We start from the raw sequence: 19,191 nt of genomic DNA, 5'->3' as shown, positions 1-19,191 counted from the left end.
TATGTTATAGTGTTGATTAGTTTTAATTGCCATATGAACTTGTTAATGCTGTTTCATAGCCATATACTACAAGGGATAAAATTAAAGTGAAAAAATACTAAATCCTTGCATGTTGCACTTTGTCCAGTTATAAATAAAAGTAAATTAAAAATAAATGTAATTATTATTTAGACATACTTTTTTATCAAATAGATGCTTGTCATGGAGTCAGTGACATTTTATACATTTTCTGTTTTTATTGCAGTTATTTTTATGTGCTGGGCTTTTAAAGGACTCCAATTGTATTATATATTATTTTTATTATTATGTATTATAGTTACATATTAAAGCCAACTTTTATAATGTGCAGTCACTAATGACAAATGTTTTTGTGGCATGGTGGGTCAAAGGTTAACATTGTCTTTTTTACAGGAAAATGGACCTTGGTTCAAGAGTAACCTGCATGATATTATATTTGGGGACGGTTGGGGCAGATATCTGTATTATTTAGGCACTGAACAAAAAGTATGGCCTCAAATGAACATGTTTTACACAGGTCCGCGATGGATTTTATTACAACCATAGCTACTGATTAGCTATTACCCTAAAAAGTATGAAGTCAAGAAACAACCGAAAACAGATGTTAAGTATAGTATTTGCCATAGATCAAGTACTGGTATGAGAGGAAAGTGGTACCCCTGTGAAGATGGAGAACACCATGTAGTACCAGCAACAAACGCCAGAGAGCAGCAAATTGCAGCTAGGACTTTGAAACGACTAGAATTAGACAAAACGATGAAGTTCGTTGTTTACGCCTACGCTAGGTTCAAGATGGCTGCTGGAGACAACAGCGGCAGGCCTCCTTGCCTTAATTTCTCCGGTCCGGGTCCTTTGGGAAACAGTCAACCCAGCAACAGCGTTTTCTCCATGCCAGCAACCAACGGCGGAGCGATCGGTGCGGCTGGGGGAGCGCAGGGAGCTGCGAGGCGTCCTAACCCGCAGATGGGGCCTGGCGGGGGAGAGAGCAACGGTGTTTCGACCGGAGCTCCGCCGACTGCGCAGAACTCCCTGCAGCAGTCCGCTGCGGCAGGTGCTGCGGCAGCTAGTGCCATGGCCACCCCGGCGTCCAACATGGCAGCCACCGCAGCGTCAAACGCGCCCCAGGCGGCAGCACCGACCGCCACCCCGGCAGCTGCGTCTGTGCTGGTGTACCGAGAGCCAGTGTACAACTGGCAGGCGACGAAGAGCACCGTCAAGGAGAGGTTTGCTTTCCTCTTCAACAACGAGGTGCTCAGTGACGTTCATTTTTTAGTTGGCAAAGGAATGGGGGTTCAGAGGATACCTGCGCACAGGTAAGATGATTAACAGCATGAGCCTAAAATATTAGCTTAATAACTGTGAATCTGCAAAGCGGAAAGACTTAACCTCCTTGTTGCTCTTTGTGGTGGCCGACTGTTGACATTGTCAGGTTTGTTCTGGCTGTGGGGAGCGCAGTGTTTGATGCCATGTTCAACGGCGGGATGGCGACGACCTCAACGGAAATCGAGCTTCCTGATGTGGAACCAGCTGCTTTTCTGGCCCTGCTGAAGTAAGCAGTGTGTGTGACATGAGCGGAGAGAGCGTGTCAGTTAGACCGATGATTGCATGTCCTGAAAGTGGGCGTGTTTTCCTTCAAAACATGACTTATCAACACAGCGGACAGTTTGACATGCAATTTTATACTGAATGCATTTTTTTTACGATTTTATATTAACAAAGCATACGGATTCAATTGTAATGTCTTGGACAATTTGTGGTAATTCTGCAGGTTTCTCTACTCTGATGAGGTCCAGATCGGCCCTGAGACGGTGATGACTACACTATACACAGCTAAAAAGTATGCAGTGCCCGCCCTGGAGGCTCACTGTGTGGAGTTCCTCAAGAAGAACCTGAGAGCAGACAACGCTTTCATGCTGCTCACACAGGTTTGCCTTCCCCGCTAACAATGTTGACCACTTCTTGTATGCTTTTCACTGTATAGAACTGATTGTACTGCCTCCTTATCTAAAACTGAATCTTGTTTTGCTGCCTTTAGAATTTATATTTTTTTGTTGTGCCAAAACTCTTATCGGTTGTTGATATTTGGAGCTATGAACACATTTCTGTCCGTCCAAAAATAAACATTGAGGTTTGGGATCAAGTCTGACCCATAGATCCATCTAGATCCATGTGTGTCTATTCAGATTTTTTAATTAGACCTAGTATTAAAAAGTGTATTCCTTAATCTGAGTGTTTTCTCTGTTTCAGGCCCGGTTGTTCGATGAGCCTCAGCTTGCCAGCCTTTGTCTAGAAAATATTGATAAGAACACTGGGGATGCCCTCGCCGCTGAGGGCTTTACAGACATAGATTTGGGTAATATCCGCTTTTGTCATTATTGCCGCATGTTGTATTTCAGGATAACAGCTGAAGTGACCATTGATTTTTTTCACCTCTCCCTTCCTTAGATACATTGGTGGCAGTATTGGAGAGGGATACTCTCGGGGTGAGGGAGGTGCGTTTGTTTGGTGCTGCGGTCCGTTGGGCCGACGCAGAGACTCACAGGCAGCAGCTGCAGCCCACGCCTGAGAACAAGCGCAAAGTCCTGGGCAAAGCTCTCACACTCATCCGCTTCCCTCTCATGACCATTGAGGAGTTTGCTGCAGGTGAACAGAAACACAGTAAAAAACAACCAGTAACTTTACCTTCATGTTTGTCCTGTGCTCCAAAATACATCCCATGCTTCAGAACCTCATCCTTGTCTTATGTTGTTGTCATCGTCTGTTCAGGTCCTGCCCAGTCCAGTATCCTGTCTGACAGAGAGGTGGTGAGTCTCTTCCTCCACTTCACAGTGAACCCAAAGCCTCGTGTAGAGTTCATAGACCGGCCGCGCTGCTGCCTCCGTGGGAAGGAGTGCAGCATCACGCGTTTTGGACAGGTGGAGAGCCGCTGGGGATACAGCGGGACCAGCGACCGCATACGGTGAGTGAGGAGCAGGGGATTTAAAAACATTAAAGTACAGCCAGAAACTTTTTTCAAAGACATACTTTAACGTCAATTAGATGTAAAAGCATGTTTATATAATGTAATCAAAAATTACAGTCAGTGAAAGTCCACTGCCAGAGTTTAAGAATAAGGTAATTCACTGTTTTAGTGTAAATTATATTCTTTGCATTTGCACATTTTCCCTGCTTTACTCCCACTTAAACTGAAAGTTAAATGACATGACATGGATTTAGTCATTCATACGTTTTATTTACTTCGTTTCCCATTAACAATTGATTTTCTGTTTTTTTTCCCGTTATCTCGGGACAACAAAGCTGTTTTTTCCCATTATAATGGACTAGTTTGGCCCATTATCTCGAGATAATAAATCTTGTTTTCTCGTGATAACGGGATAATTTTCCAGCGATCTAGAAAACAAAACAACAGGCTGGTCAATGTGATATTGCAGACCACCACATACCGTGCTGCCAGGAAAGTTAAGCCTGTTTCTATGTTTGTTTGTGCTTTTGCAACTCCAGGGATACGAGTTATGATCATGTGAGGTTACAGCAATGCAGTGTTGATATCTCGTGATAACGTGATAAATAAGTTGAGAACGACTGGAAATCTCGCGTTATAACAACCCGTGCAGTCTCATTTAGCCACACGTTAGCAATCTCCTTTTGTAAGACACATGATCAAAAGTCATGCATGAGGATTAATGTTGTAGAACAAAGATGAAAATCTCTGTGGTGACCACAAACTCTGTTTCAGGAGTCTCACCAGAAGCCCAATCAGAAACCAATTGACTTATAGACTAGGGAAAATGTTTTCATGGTATTGGGCTCATTGCAGCTTAATTGTCCTTTTCAAGGCTAGAACAGGAGAAACTAATTCCATAAATATTAATATAACATAAAATAACTGTCATGGCTTTATGAGAGCTAAGCATCGTTAACATTATTAATTACACCTGGGTTTTTTCTCACTATGACGAATTAAAATGTCCGCTCTGAAAAGGGGTCTGTTTTGTAACTCGAAACCCTTTCTGCACAGATTGCACATACAGTCCTACACAGTTAACCATCGTGCCCTCTCCCTTGGTAATACATTCCTGCTCTGTTTTTCAGGTTCTCAGTCAACAGAAGGATATTTGTGGTTGGGTTCGGTCTCTACGGCTCTATACACGGACCCACAGACTACCAAGTTAACATACAGGTGTGGAGCCGAGCCGCTCATATGTTTCATCACAGTATTTTCCAGGCATGTTGTATAAAATATTCTGAACGTTTCTGCCTGCTTTCTCTCTCTCTGTCAATGCAGATCATTCACACAGACAGTAACACGGTGCTGGGCCAGAATGATACAGGCTTCAGCTGCGATGGGTCAGCCAACACCTTCAGAGTCATGTTCAAAGAACCAGTGGAGATATTACCCAACGTCAACTACACTGCCTGCGCTACACTGAAGGTCTGTGACGCCTGCGTAGAAAAAGATGTGTTTTTAGGGCTGCAACTTGTGATTATTTTTATTATTGATGAATCTGCCAAAAAAATCTTGATTTGTTGTATGTAAAAAATAACAGTGAGCAAAGGGACTTTGGAGGCTTGAAATTGCCTTTTACAGTCGCAATATCTTAACATATTTGTTTTCCTATCATGAATCACAGAAGAACACAAACAAATCTTCACAGGCTGAAGCCTTACTTAAATATTGAATCTTAAAAAATGTACTTCCTGTCATTACATTTTTGCCCTGCAGGGTCCGGACTCTCATTACGGGACAAAGGGAATGCGAAAGGTAACACACGAGTCATCATCCACTGGCACAAAGACGTGTTTCACCTTCTGCTACGCGGCGGGCAACAACAACGGCACTTCAGTAGAGGACGGACAGATTCCCGAGGTTATCTTCTACACATAGTCACCCCCGACACACCAGCGATCTTCCATCTAATGTGACGACAACCTGACACCAGCGCGGGGCCACACCTCAGCAGCCGTACTGGGGACTGAAACTCTCAGACATCATACTGTTCCCTCCATGTAGTGCACTACTGTTGACCGCACAGGAGGTCAAAAAGGTCATAGAGCGACGTAGGTCACTACATGGGGTGTAGCTTGTCATTTGAGATGCTGTCTCTCTCTTTCTGTCGGCTTCCTTTCTCCCTTTGTGTCGTATAATTCCAGCCTCTGATTCAGACATGACTGTAAAAGACTCCACAAGGGAAGCAGAGAAGGAGGGAGGAGCCTCTCAGATCATTCACAGTATCGATGTCACTGCTGTGGATCGCAGCGTAAAACTTGACACTGAATTCTACTTAAGCTGTACAATTCCCCTCCCTGTACTCCACAGCATTGATGCAAAAGAGAGCCGCAACTGTATGAATGTACAGTTTATCAGATTTGCCAAGACAAGACCCTCATCACCGTTCAGTAGAGACCAGCATTTCACTCAATCCCTCATCAGCTGTAACTTCCATAGACTCGTAGGCTTTATGAGCTCTTGGCGAATCGAACCATTCTTCATTTTAAGCTTAACAACATGATTATGGTAAGCTAGTTTCGGGTTTCTACATACAGTACAATCTGTGATATCTCGTGTCCTTGCTTGGTAGTTGCCTATACTCAAGATACCTTGCACTTTTCGGCCTTGCATATGTTCATTTGGTTGTTCTATGGATGCACACTAACTCTGCAGATATGTTTCTTTCTAGCTTTGTTTTAAAAAGTGTGGGCGGAAGAGCTTTCCCTCTCGGTGCGGAAGTTAAAGGGTTGTATATTAAAGTGGCATTTATTAACATTATATATGTAACTTGAAATAACTATTGATTAAAGAGTGAGGAAAAAGTACTGGTGCTTGTTTTTCGGATCCTAGAAGTAAACTGAACCAATGAGCCGATTGGCTTAGCTTAGCTTAGCATAAATACTGGAACGGGGAAACAGCCTGGCTCTGTCAAACAGAAACAAAGGCCCAATCTCCACAATAAAGCCAAAGCACTGAGCCCTCATGGACTTTAATGACCTCAGGCGTGCAGTGCGTGAGAGAGTACTGCATAGAAATCAGGAATGGGACAAACTATCATGGCATCGCATGTTGCCTGGAAACAAGATGCTCCATTAAATAATTAGAAAAAAAGCCGACCTCCAGCTTGTAAATGTGTCTTACATTACAGTTAGGGAAGCATGATCTTATCGGCACGTTATCGGTATCTGCAGATTCTGGCTTGAAAATGACATTTTGGCATCAGCAGGTATGTCATTCTTCTGCCGATAACACAACGCTTTAATTTTGCCTGACAGCTCGATGATTCCTAAAAAAAGCTTGACGTAATACGCCCGCAGTGTGCGTGTGCACTGCCTGCACAACACCTCTTAGGTCAAGCGTGAAGAAGGGTGCGTGATGTCAGCGGTATAGCATTTTTTGCCCACTACAATAAGAGAAGGCATGATATGAACTACCGGAGAGACTTGATGTTCTCTGCAATGAGGTGGCTAAAATATCTGTATGGAAATCGGCAAAAAAGGGTTGGAAAATATTGGCAAAAAGTCCAATATCGTGTTATTTTTAATCCTTTGCGAATTTAACTGAAAATCATAAACATCTCTACAAACCACAAACGTGATTCACTACATGTTGTCATTTACAGATTAAAGTATTTGAGGTTCCCGCCACCTTCCATGCTCACTTTGTTTACATTTAGGTTATTTTTGTTCAACTTTATTGAATACTACTTCAATATACGAACATTTGTTTATATTTAGTGGAGGGCTGGACAGGTTTGTATACGTCACCACGTTGGCTATGAACTCCCCGTACCCAAGGAAAGTCTGCAGATATGTGGACTCACGGAAAGTCCGTAATTTGGCGTCGTAAAGTGCGCATCAGAGCCCTCACACACTTGGTGTTTTGACAGCACTAAGCACTCACACACTTACCGAGAACGCGCCCCAAAGTCCGTGAGTGTGGAGTGTTTATTTATTTCCCATTCTTTATTGGATAAAGAAAATAGAGTATAATCCTGACAACAAAATAGTTCATTACATTTCCAAGAATATTCATTAATTCAAAACTGAAAAAACTGAAAAAACAAATTTTTTTTGTTGTTGCAAGTTTACATGAAACATTTCTGCTTGTTTTTAATTTATGTTCAAATTTAAAACCTAAACACGACATATTGTTTAACATAGAAAACTAAACATCTGATAACTGGTGTGCTTTAGACGCATTGGTAAGTGCATTTTGGATACTGTTGGACAGAGGCCATCTGATGTTGACTTTTTGTCCCTTGGATGTATAGAGAACAACTGTTTCCCTGAACCTCTGTGCTAAGCTAACTAGCGCCTGCCTGTCTTCTTAGTCTGTATTCATACAAGCAAGAGCAGTGTGGATGTCCTCGTCTAACTCGCTGCCACAAAGAGAATAAGTGAGTATTTATCCCAATAAGCTAGCTAGAGAAATAACAGAGTCACATTTTCATCACGAGTTGAATGTTTTTATTAATTACATCCACTGAACAAAGGTCCAATCCAGGGAGTTTGACTTCTGTAACACTTTATTGTGGTTTCTATGGTTTAATCTGGCCATGATCCGTTTAAATACGCATTATTGCAGCAGCAGTATCACAGTGCACTGTACGGGCCCGTCCTGGCAGATGAGTGGGTGGGGAGGGGGATGATGTGGAGGAACAGAAGAAACAAGGAAAACTTTGATCTAATTGCTCCCAAAAACCCTCGCCCTAGGCACTTGGTGTACTGTAGCTGTGAAATGAAAAAGCATTGTTGCTTCCACTAGCTAACAACAAAGGCTTCAGCCTTGTTTTCTGCTCCGGACTCAAAGTCAAAACAATTTGTGCAATGTATCTTTAAGCCTGTGCAAGGATTTTAAAGTGCCCACGGGGTAGGGTTTGGAGATCGATTTGGTATTTTTTTTAATCCGGGAACAGTGTGTTACAGTTTGTCCAAGTAGTTGTCGAGGGCGGGAATTCCCTCTTTCAGACCTTTACGTTTCCTAATCTCAGCAACAACCTGGAAGGGTCTGGTGGTGAGGTCGCTGGGGTCTCCCTGGAGGATCTGCCAGTGATCAAACACACACTGAGGGAAGGCCTGGCCTCCGGTGTTACTGCGCAGGTCAGCTGTGAACCCTGAAGGGACAAAGGAATAAGAGAATAAATGTCTAATGCTCTGGGACTCTGATCCTACTGATAATCAGTAGATAGATAGGAACTAGTATACATGTTTAATTTGTCATCATAAGATAGTCAGGTGCGCTCTGCAAACACAGACTTACCAAAGGACTCGTTAACAGGGAGGTAGGCTTTCACCACAAACATGGGAGTGCCCATCACTTGGGATTCCTCAAACACATGACCTCGTTTCCTGTTCAGCACACCGTAGATCCCACCGACCACCTGCTCCGGGCACTGCATAGACAAAACACACAGCAGTCAGACGTGTAGTGTGAAAAGGCATCAGAAAGCTGTAGGTTGAAGATCTAAAATGGTTTCACTGTTGTTTTAAACATTTATTTTGGAGGTTATCTGCCTCCATGCACACCTGTATCTCCACCAGGTAAACGGGCTCCATGAGTCGTGGCTGAGCAGTGAGCTGGCAGGCGTACAGGACTCTACGAGCTGTGGGGATGATCTGTCCTCCACCACGGTGGATGGCGTCTGCGTGCAGTGTCACATCATGAATATCAAAGCGAATGGCGCGCATATTCTCCTCACATAGAGCCCCCTGCAGGACGAACACAGGTAATGCACTTTATTCTCAGGCGTATACAATTTGTGCTGCATCAGATTACACAGAACAACTCTTTAAAGTGTAATTTTAAGTCCTAGTTAACGGTTTCCCACCTCTTTGGTCGCCCACTGGAAACCAGCCACCACGCTGTCCTTGATCTCGTTGAGGTACTGGACCCCCTTCGTGATGTCTATCAGCAGGTTTGCCCCGCTGCCGTCTGGACCGAAGCACCAGATCTTCCTGGCTTCTGTCACCTCCCACTCATACTTTTCGGCGAGGTAGCGAGCGCGAGCCTTGAGCTCCTGCCGATTAGTGACGTCCCCCTTCTCGATGTCTTCAGCCAGGCCGTCGGGGAAAGGGCGGGACTTCATGAAGAGACGATTGTGCTTGTTGGGGGACTTGGACAGACACATCTGGTCTGATTCTTCCAACACCGTCTCTCTGTAAGACACGACTGGGTCTGATTTCTGTTGAGAGATGAAGGAAAACAGAGTCAAAATTAATATATCTAAACTGACATCTTCTAGAAAAGTTCCTCTGTTGTTGTCTGACCTTCAGAGGAATGCAGGCGTGGTCCTCCTCCAGGTCCTTCAGGCAGATCTCCAGGTGAAGCTCTCCTGCTCCGGCGATGATGTGCTCCCCGGACTCCTCGATGATGCACTGCACCATGGGGTCGGACTTGGCCAGACGCTTCAGACCCTCCACCAGCTTGGGCAGGTCAGCCGGGTTCTTGGCCTCCACAGCGACTCGGACCACAGGGCTCACACTGAACTTCATCACCCTCATGTTGTGGGACTGCGGACAGAGAGAACAAACTGTAAGACTAGCTCTTCTTGTGTTGTTGAACTATAGTCCATACATAAGAAAAAATCTATACGCTACTTGTTCAAAGGTGGTGATGGTTCCTGTCTTAACCAGGTACTGGTCTACTCCAACAAGACCCACGATGTTGCCACATGGGACATCTTCAATAGGCTCCACATACCGGCCCATCATCAGGATGGTCCTGAATGGAGAGACATGAAGCATGCAACATTATTTCCTTTGTTCTCCTGGTGTCTCGTTCCCCTGTGTGGTGGTGTGTGCGTACACCTGCTCACCTCTGGATGGGTTTGATGTAAAGGTCCTCCTTCTTGCCGGGGGTGAAGTTTGGCCCCATGATGCGCACCTTTAGGCCGGTGGACACGCAGCCAGAGAACACACGTCCAAAGGCGTAGAAACGACCCTTGTCACTTGTTGGGACCATCTTTGAAATGTACATCATCAGAGGAGCTTTAGGATCGCAGTTCTTAATACCTGAGAAGAAGAGGAGATGTAAGCCTTAAATATAACACAGCCAAAACTACGTTATGAAAGAGCATAATCAAAAAGTTCTATCCCCAGATCTTCCACTGACCCATGGCGGCCTCGTCGTCTCCCGGCCCTTCATACAGCAGCTCACAGCGGTATCTCTGTGCAGTGACGGGGGAGGGCAGGTGGATGGTGATCATCTGGAGCAGAGCCTCTCCGGCAGGCAGCCAGCGACGCATCACAGCCTTCAGCAGGGGCTTCCCCTCCTTCTCCTTGTCCTCAGCGTCCAGTTTGACGTCCAGCTTCTCGATCAGTTTGGCTGTCTCGTCCTTCTTGAAATTCATGATGGCATCGAACACCTGGGAGGACAGTGAGGGAAAAACTCAGGGTCAAAGGTAATTTCTTAAAGTTCCTTTAAAGCCTCAATGTGTACAAATCTTTTTATTCATCCTGGCACAAGTTTTTGTTTGTAGAGAAATTAGACAATACTGGCAAAATCTAATCGCAGTGTTTTCCAGGTTGTATGCGATTCCTGTCTGTTATAATATCTTTTTTATATGATATGCAGAGTCCCATTTACGTGCATTGTAGGTTTATGTCCCTTTTCTTCTTCATTTACCTTAAAGATGGGGTCCAAAACGAGCTGAGAGAAGGTGCGGGGAAGCTTCTGGCCGTCAGGACCGACAGCAGACTTACTGAACTTGCCAGCACTTGGGTCAAAATATCTGTGCACAGAAAATATAACATAATATCATTACACTCTGAATATTGACATCTAGCTTTTAATCCTGTTCTGTGTCCTCCATGGTGTGGGCTGTATACAGTGACATCATTGTTGGGTGTAGTTAGAGGTGCAACAGCGCACTCTTCTGGCCACACCCAGCTTTTAACAGGAGGGGGGCATTGCTACATTTCTATCCTGACTGACAGGTAGCAAGTTGTCAATCAGAGGCAGCCATGTCCAGATGCATACCCTGTCTTATCGGCAATTTTACTCTAAATGTGATCAAAATTTACAAAATCAGAAAGTCATTAGGACAGAGGTGATCAACTCAACTGATAAGTAGGGTCATTTTCTCATCTGGTTTCATACAATCAAACTTCTTCCCCCTGTTGTCTTTATTAAGTATCGCCTTCACTTTTAAACCTAGAGGCTATATTTTTAATAGTCTATGATTGAAACGCTGCTTGTAAGCCTGATGTCAAGTTTATCTTTTATATTATTTGAGTTTTACCTTTCTCCCCACAGTTTCTTCATCATGTCCTCCACCTTTTTACACCTCTCTGATGGACTCAGCTTAGATTCTCCTTTTGTGAACTTAGTCACATACATCTCAGCGAACTGCTTCAAGGTGAAAGCCCAGCCGTGGAGGCCGGAGCCGAACCCGACTGTCCCAATAACAGGGTCAATCTGAGGAGGAAAGACAGTGATTGATGCTTTGGATTTGCAACTACAGTAAACACAGAGCAACATTGCCCGGCGATTCAAACGTATCTTTGTGCCTCAGTGGTATTTGATCATCAGTCTCACCATGATGTTGCCCATGGGTCCAGTCTCATCCTCTCCATAGGTGGAGATGATGACGTTAACGTTCTCCACGATGCGCTGGAAGGTCTGGAAGAGCTCGTCCGGCTCCAGCTGCAGCTCGAGAAGAGCCCGGTCCATCTTGTTCATCATCAGAACCGGCTTGATGCGCTCAGCGATGGCCTGCCGCAGTACTGTCTCAGTCTGCACGCACACACCTGTCAGAGAAAACAAACACAGTGAGTAAGGGTGAAAATGCGTGTGTTAAAAAAGGGGAGGGGGTTACATCATTACACAATCACCTGAGACACAGTCGACCACCACCAGAGCTCCGTCAGTCACCCTGAGGGCGGCAGTGACCTCAGAGGAGAAGTCCACGTGACCCGGAGAATCAATCAGGTTGATGAGGAAGCCGTTTCCGTCTTTACACTGCTTGATAAACGCCAGGTCGTTTTCTCCGAGCTCGTAGAACATAGAGATGGCCCTGAATAACAGAGGGAGAAACGGCTGTTTAATATGCGTTAGAATACACGTAAAGGAAAGGATGTGATAAAGTTAAACTGAATGAATGTCTAAACTGAGTCATCACAATATCGGCCTCCAATGAGTCAGACCCTCCTTAAACGGAGCAGACAAGCTGAGTGGAGACTTTCCTGCTCAAGTGCTACAAACTGGCTGGAATGTTTTCAGCAAATATCCAGAGATGTGAATCAATGTCTGTGATATCACTGAAAGCAAGACAGACACCTCGTGAGCTGAACAAAAGGACAATAGGACTTTATCATGGCTGCAGCAGGGCCTTCCAGGACTTTCTTTATTAAACGAGAGATTAAAAACCTGCAAAACAAATACTGTGATTATGAATGACCAAAGCATGTAACTCCTTTAAATTAGCAGACGTCAAGAAGCACACCCAGAAGCATTTCCAAGTAGATATAAAGGAAATACTTTTAGACCAGAGACTAAATAGCTCAGATTTTACAGGTTATAGACCCCAAAGGTCAAAGGTCTTTATGTCATTAACTATAAAATATATCGTTTTCTACAACAAATGTATCTTAATGTGAACATTACAGAGTCTTGTAGTGTCTGAGGTTTTATAACTTGAACCAAATAACAACATTTTTATTGCTAAAATGTGTCTTTCCAGAAAGCCCAGGTACATTTGTAACTTGACAACCTTTTTTTTTATGTATGAGCATCTTAATATGAACGACATGGTTCAACACAAACACACTACTTCCTGCCAAGCTGAGAGTTTCGGTTGTTTTTAAAAGATTTATTCCTTGTTGTGCTATTTTCTCTGTTTTCTTGGCACTTGTTTGAAGTGGGCGGGGCTTAGCTAAGAAAATGTGATGTAACTTTACTGCAACAAGCAGGATTTCAGGAAAGATGCCTTGTTGCCTCCTTTAGTCATCATGATGATGCAGAATTTTGGAGTAGATATATTGTATCTTTTTTCCAAATTATAATTGGGTTTTTTTGGTCATGAATATTTACTGTAATGAAAAAATGCTCAAGATTTCAAACCACTACCTTTAATAGTTTGCACTCAACAGAGGGAGCTGTCTTTAAACTGACTTCTTTAAACCACATACGTTGATTTGATGGTGATGCAGCGCTCCTGCTCGTCTTTGCGCGTGTCTGTGAAGCGGGTCTCTCCAGCCCGGGAGGAAGCAATGATCCCAGCCTTGGACACCAGCGAGTCCGTCAGAGTGGACTTCCCATGATCCACGTGGGCGATCACAGACATGTTCCTGATGTTGGACTTCTTGTCCATGATGGCACGGATCTGATCTACAGTGAAGTTCACCTGGTGTAAAGGGTTACATTCATTCATCAGCATCATTAGTGTCCATTTATTTATGTCCACAACCAGATTTCATTCCAAGCCGAGCTATAAAAAGAAAGACATGTTGGAAACTCAATCCAGGAGGAAGAGAGAGGACGCCACATCAAGACTTTACCTTCTGGTGTCTAACTGAGCAACAGATCAGAAACTACTGAGTCACCACAGCAGCAGCATGGGCCAAGCTGGACCATTTCACAATCACAAGAGGAAACAAATAACTTAATTTAATACCTGAAATTCTCCTTAAATTATTGATATTAATGTTAAATTTACATCAATTTAATGGTGCAATTATCTAAGATCTCAAATAAAATACAAGTGAGCCTAAAAATCAGTTATAAATTATATTTAAGCTAAATTAAATAAAGATTGATGCATTTTTCGACATGTATGTGTCGTCTGGTAGAGAAATATGGAAATATGGAAATCATTTTTCACTGTAGGCCTACGTTAGCTTCAATACTATGAAATTACTTGCTAGCATGGGAAAAATAAAAAGGAAACAGCACGATTTAACACAACAACAAGCGTGTAAAATGCTTTTAGCCGACATTATGAATATTAAAAAAAACATATTTGGGATTTTCAGACGTTTCCTGTGACAGTCAAGACTCATCTATTATAATAAAGCACATGAGCCACAATCCCTCACTTTAATTATACAGGTAAAACGCACGGGCAGCTCTTTATGTGCGTGACGTATTGCTCTAATCCTATATGTAATATTATATTTTTATCCCGTTTTATGGAATAGAGTATGACGCAATCTCTTGTAATCTACTGTACAATTTACTTATAAACGTCTTCACCACATTTGTGTTACACATGTCAGGCCCATGTGGGTCCTTTAACAAATGCATTAACATGATATTTCTGCAGTCATGCGACAGCAGTATAGCTTCATATTAGAGCCTTTGCTATGAACGTCACAGTGAGGCAGAGCGGGCCGTGCAGTAAAGGCCACAGCCCTGCAGCTTTATCAGCCGACTGCTGCGTATGATCGACCCGATCACAGTCCGCTTTATACATCCTAAAATAGATCAAATACAAAATCCTCCGGATATTTAAGAGCAGTGAAGACTTACCATTTTGTCAGCAAGTCGTCGCTCTTTCTATGTGACGGGTTATTGCTGTAAACACTGCCTTTGAGGACAGGCAGTCCTGGTGGTGACAGGAGAGACGCTGCTGCTGCTGCTGCTGCTGCTGCGGCTATCATGTAGCGGTGCAGTACAGAGGCGGAGGTAGCTGAGGGCGCTGCTGCTCAACAGCGACCATACTTTTATGGACGTGTGCCCAATACTGGAAACACAAATGAAACATAAGTCTTTTAACTTCTGAGAGGCTGATAACGAAACACATTTTCTGGTATGTAGGGCAGCCTAAGTGGCATTGCAAGCATTTTCAGCATGCTTTTTCCCCATCGGAAGTGGCCATGAATTACAAAAAGGACCACCGTAGAGGACACCCCTTGTCAAAACGTTCATGTTTTTATCTTCCTATTTATGGGAATATATAATTCCTTTAAATATCTCAAAAAGTATATTAAACTTTTAAAAATGTATGAACAATTCATATAAGAAAATATGTTTGTTTCTTATTCTCTAGTTGGAAATATGTTACAATACATAAGATTTACAATAAGAAGACTGATATAATTTTCCTTATTTAAAATCTATAAGAATGATAGACTGTTGAAAAAAACGTGTCTTACTGTGGGACACCACTTCATACAAATAAAAGCTTGAAAATGCCAACATTAGGCCATCCTGGGACATTTAAGAGGCCCTCAGTGTTATTTGTTAACATCGAGATACAACGTGTGCACCAGTGGACAGATAGGGGAAGTCAGCACATGAACTTCTTTATACTTAAATGTTATTATTTTCATATCTCTGTTGGACCTCAGCATGTCATTTGGATGAGACGAGTCTAGGTGAGATGTGACCGTTAGAACAGACATGATATTAGGATAAGGTATGTACTTTGATTTATTATCACATTTTGTGCAGTTAAGAATTCAAAATATTTTTCAAAATATTTTAACTAAAATCCTAACTTTTTCCAAATTCTTTCAGGTGGGGGAGCAGAGACAGGAGGAGAGGAAAGGAGGTGGGAGGGCACTAGATGAGAACTCCCTCAGTTAAAAGGTAAATATCAATTTTTGATGTAATTACACATATTCATGTATTAAATGATGAATAATGTGTTCACCTGGTTTCAACTAAAACACTTGACTTCCATTTGTGTTTCAGAGGGAGAAGGAGGAGAGGAGTGAAGAGGAGGTGGGAGGAGAAAAGAGGAGGTGGGAGGGCAAAATGAAGTTTAAACCCTTAAATGGGAAAAGTAAGTATCAGTTTATTTGTTGTTTTTAACAATTCTTGTAATGATTTATGAAATATATGTTCTTAACTTTATCTTACTTGACTGCTATTTTTTCTTCAGAGGGAGGAGAGGAGGTGGGAGGAGAGTGGAGGAGGTGGGAGGGCATTATAAAGAGTGAACTCTTATGCAGAAAGGTATATAATTATTCAATAACTCTCTAATGTCTTTACCATTAGGTGCAGTTATCCCATCATCTGTTCTGAAGTTGTTCATGTAGTTCATATAGAGAACGATGAATCATGTGTGCACTTGGTTTTTCACTACAATCCTCCTTGACTTCCATTTGAGTTTCAGAGGCTCTGTTTACACCAGCTGTCAACATGAGTCGGCGTGAGTCTCCACATCTCCAGCAGTGACCGCCTGCTTTCCTGCTCTATACAACAATAACATTTGTTATTTTATTTAAAAAATTGTCAATTTATAAAACAAAGTTTTATGCAGACTGCCAGCAGAGAGAGAGAGAGAGGGAGAGAGAGAGAGAGAGACCTTTATAGAGAGGAGAGTAGGTGGGAGGGTAGTAGTTGTGAGTAAACACCTATTTGCCCTAGGGTAAACAAAGGGTAAACAAACATCACTTTCTATTATAGTATAATATTATCTTCACAATGACATAGCCAGATGATTCATCTGTTCAACCTGTTGTCTTCATTTCTTTTTTTAGAGAATAAACCAAAGCGAGTGAAAGTGACGAGAGGAGAGGAGAAGAGGAGATACAAGAACGGAGGAGAAAATGCAATGAGAAGAAAACTCAAGCAGCAAAAGAGAGAAGAGTGGAGGAGGAGGGACAATATGAAGTGTAAAAACATTCAATGTCAAAGGTAAATATTAAGTCTCCATATGTATCCACTTCTTCCTGTCATCACACTAAATTAAATCCACGTCGTAAACTGACATCAGCACAGATGTACTCCACCCAGGTTAAGAGTCTGGGTGTCATCCTTGACAGCACACTATCCTTTCAATCCCACATCAATAACATTACCCGGTCTGCCTACTTCCACCTACGAAACATCAATCGTCTCCGCCCCTCCCTCACCCCCCACACTGCCGCCATCCTTGTCCACAGTCTCGTCACTTCCCGTCTGGATTACTGCAACTCCCTCCTCTTCGGCCTCCCTCACAAATCTACCATAAACTTTAACTGGTCCAGAATTCAGCTGCCCGTATCATTACTCAAACCCCCTCCATCCACCACATCACTCCTGTCCTCCAACAGCTCCACTGGCTCCCGGTTCAGTTCCGTATCCAATTCAAAGTCCTCCTGTTAACATTCAAGGCCAGCCACAACCTCGCCCCCCCATATCTGTCCGACCTCCTCCATGTTCCCACTCCCTCCCGCTCCCTCAGATCCTCTTCCTCCTTACACCTGTCTGTCCCCTCACCACTATGGGAAGCAGAGCATTCAGCCGCTCCTCCCCGTCTCTGGAATTCATTACCACCCCAACTCAGAAACATCGATTCATTCCCGGATTTTAAATCAAAACTCAAAACACATCTGTTTAAATCTGCCTATTCCATATGACGCTAATTGCTTTGTCACTTTTATTGTTTTTTCTCTCTATTTTAATATGTATTTTGTATATATATATATATCAATGTACGGTGTCCTTGAGTGCTGAGAAAGGCGCCTTCAAGTAAAATGTATTATGTATTAAAATGTATAAATGTAATTTTTATTATGTAAGAACCGGAGAAAGCTCCTAAAATGTTTGTTTGCTTCTTTACAGCAGACCAAAGTCAGGGGAGACTGGATCTGCAACTTCAGACAACAGTGAGCCATGTTTCTATGGTGACCTTTGACCTCAACAAACTGCAAAAATGTTTGAAATAAAATGTCATAATATGAGGAAACTTTGAAGGTTTATTTTTTACCTCACTGTTTACACTGCTGTTGGGTTTGTTCCTGCCTGTAATGATGTGTTGGGCCCTCTGTGGACAAAGCAGAGGCTGAGCTGTTGTAGCAGTCCTCCACCAGCAGAGGGCAGAGCAGGACAAAGCACCTTGGAGGCTGAGAGAATCTGAAACGGGACATACTGTAGAAATGAGCAGAAGCAGAGTAAAACAATCTGAGCTTTTGTGAATGTGTTTCTATAAATATAGCACACATGTGAATGGGTGATGGGATTCCTCCTGTTTCCCCAGTGGACTCAGTGTTACACTCACAGGAGAAATCTGATGAAAAAGACATCAGTCATACGTTGCTCATGGATGTACCACAACAGGCACATTGAATAATGGGCCCTCTTGAGAACAGATGTGTACCTGACATGACAGCTTGTTGTAGGAGACAAAAACACAGACTGAATGAAGATTTAGAGGCAAAAATAAAAGACTAGAATCATCTCTACGATCTTTATGAACACAGCTGTGGTTAGAGGCAATATTGTCTATGCTCATTTCAATTGATACCAGTATTTTCCATGTTATTGTTATCCATGTTACATTATGTTATGTTATGCACTGTGTTAGATTCTACCAGTGGAGCTGACCTACTAAAACGTGATGTTTGCTTCAAATGCAGTCTGTTTCCAGGTGTCAATAATAATGTCATAATGTTGCCAAACATTTGCTCCTATATTCGTGGTACAGCAGGTGTCTCCTTTAAAGCTCGGCCTGTAGGACGCTGACTGTGGCCCTGCTGTTAAACTAAACACAAGCTTTAAACACCAAAAGGAGGGAAATCTGCTCTCGTCACTCATCACAAAGGTTTGACTCTGAGATGAAACAGAAGAAGAGTCGATTAGTTCAGAACTGTAATAAGAGATGAAAAAATAATGACATAATTATACGACCAGATCAGTGGCTCCCAACCTGGGTTCCGAGCCAAAGATCGCTGGGGGTGCGTGAGGCCTGTCTGCACTGAGATTGTCAAGATTAGATTTGCACACGTGAAATAAAATCATTAAAAAACTTACTTGATAATCAAAAGTCTGTTCAACTATTAAAAAAATATATTCATCCATGCACACGCACATGTATGCACACTTTTTGACATACATTCATACATGCATGCAGAAATGCCTACATTTAAATTGAACTAAAAGGGGTGTTTATTATAATAACTACAAATAACTTTGATCAACTAAAACAACTAAGAACTGTAGGCTGATTTGTGTTCATTTCTGCCAATAAAGATTTTGAATGAATTACTTTATTGTTTCGGTGTATGTGTGTGCGGGCTAGGGGGGCTATACAGTTTACAATCTGCAGGCCTTCTCTGAGTGCAGAAACTGACCTAAATTTAGATTTCAGTTGTGTAAAAATGTCACAAAAGGTCGAGATCTTTATGGAAATGTTGGAGATGACATCCCAGTTGTATTTTCACATTCTGCACGTCCTGCAGAAAGAAACCATTACGCGACCCTTGTAGGTGTGAGCATGGAGAATCTTCTGTTTTATCTCGTGTTTATAATGGTAC

At 42.7% G+C, this 19,191-nt stretch overlaps 2 protein-coding genes across 3 annotated transcripts; one reads left to right on the top strand and one right to left on the bottom strand.

Moving 5' to 3' along the window:
* The first annotated feature begins 774 nt into the window (after window positions 1-774).
* Window positions 775-5,832, top strand: LOC138612090 (BTB/POZ domain-containing protein 2). Of its 2 annotated transcripts, none has more exons than XM_069685400.1 (9): window positions 775-1,331; window positions 1,448-1,567; window positions 1,787-1,943; window positions 2,266-2,371; window positions 2,464-2,661; window positions 2,785-2,977; window positions 4,111-4,198; window positions 4,304-4,450; window positions 4,742-5,832. In XM_069685400.1, the coding sequence occupies exons 1-9, from the start codon at window positions 775-777 to the stop codon at window positions 4,901-4,903; spliced, it is 1,728 nt and encodes a 575-aa protein (XP_069541501.1). In that variant the 3' UTR covers window positions 4,904-5,832. The 2 variants fall into 2 exon arrangements, with proteins under 2 accessions (XP_069541501.1, XP_069541502.1); XM_069685401.1 differs by having other exon boundaries at window positions 806-1,331; window positions 2,464-2,676.
* Window positions 5,833-7,453: 1,621 nt separating this feature from the next.
* Window positions 7,454-14,583, bottom strand: LOC138611415 (elongation factor 2b). Its single transcript, XM_069684506.1, has 14 exons — window positions 14,477-14,583; window positions 13,138-13,352; window positions 11,842-12,023; window positions 11,546-11,757; window positions 11,250-11,425; window positions 10,634-10,739; window positions 10,121-10,373; window positions 9,825-10,020; window positions 9,607-9,730; window positions 9,277-9,519; window positions 8,838-9,191; window positions 8,536-8,718; window positions 8,270-8,402; window positions 7,454-8,123 (listed from the first exon to the last, which is right to left on the bottom strand). Exons 1-14 carry the CDS (start codon window positions 14,477-14,479, stop codon window positions 7,930-7,932), a joined length of 2,574 nt encoding a protein of 857 aa, XP_069540607.1. The 5' UTR covers window positions 14,480-14,583; the 3' UTR covers window positions 7,454-7,929.
* Window positions 14,584-19,191: the final 4,608 nt, after the last annotated feature.

Source organism: Semicossyphus pulcher, unplaced genomic scaffold (assembly GCF_022749685.1).
Source record: "Semicossyphus pulcher isolate SPU_LCO1_2020_fin unplaced genomic scaffold, fSemPul1.0.p SCAF_7, whole genome shotgun sequence".
NCBI lineage: Eukaryota > Metazoa > Chordata > Actinopteri > Labriformes > Labridae > Semicossyphus > Semicossyphus pulcher.
This window is presented reverse-complemented; position numbering and strand designations above follow the sequence as displayed.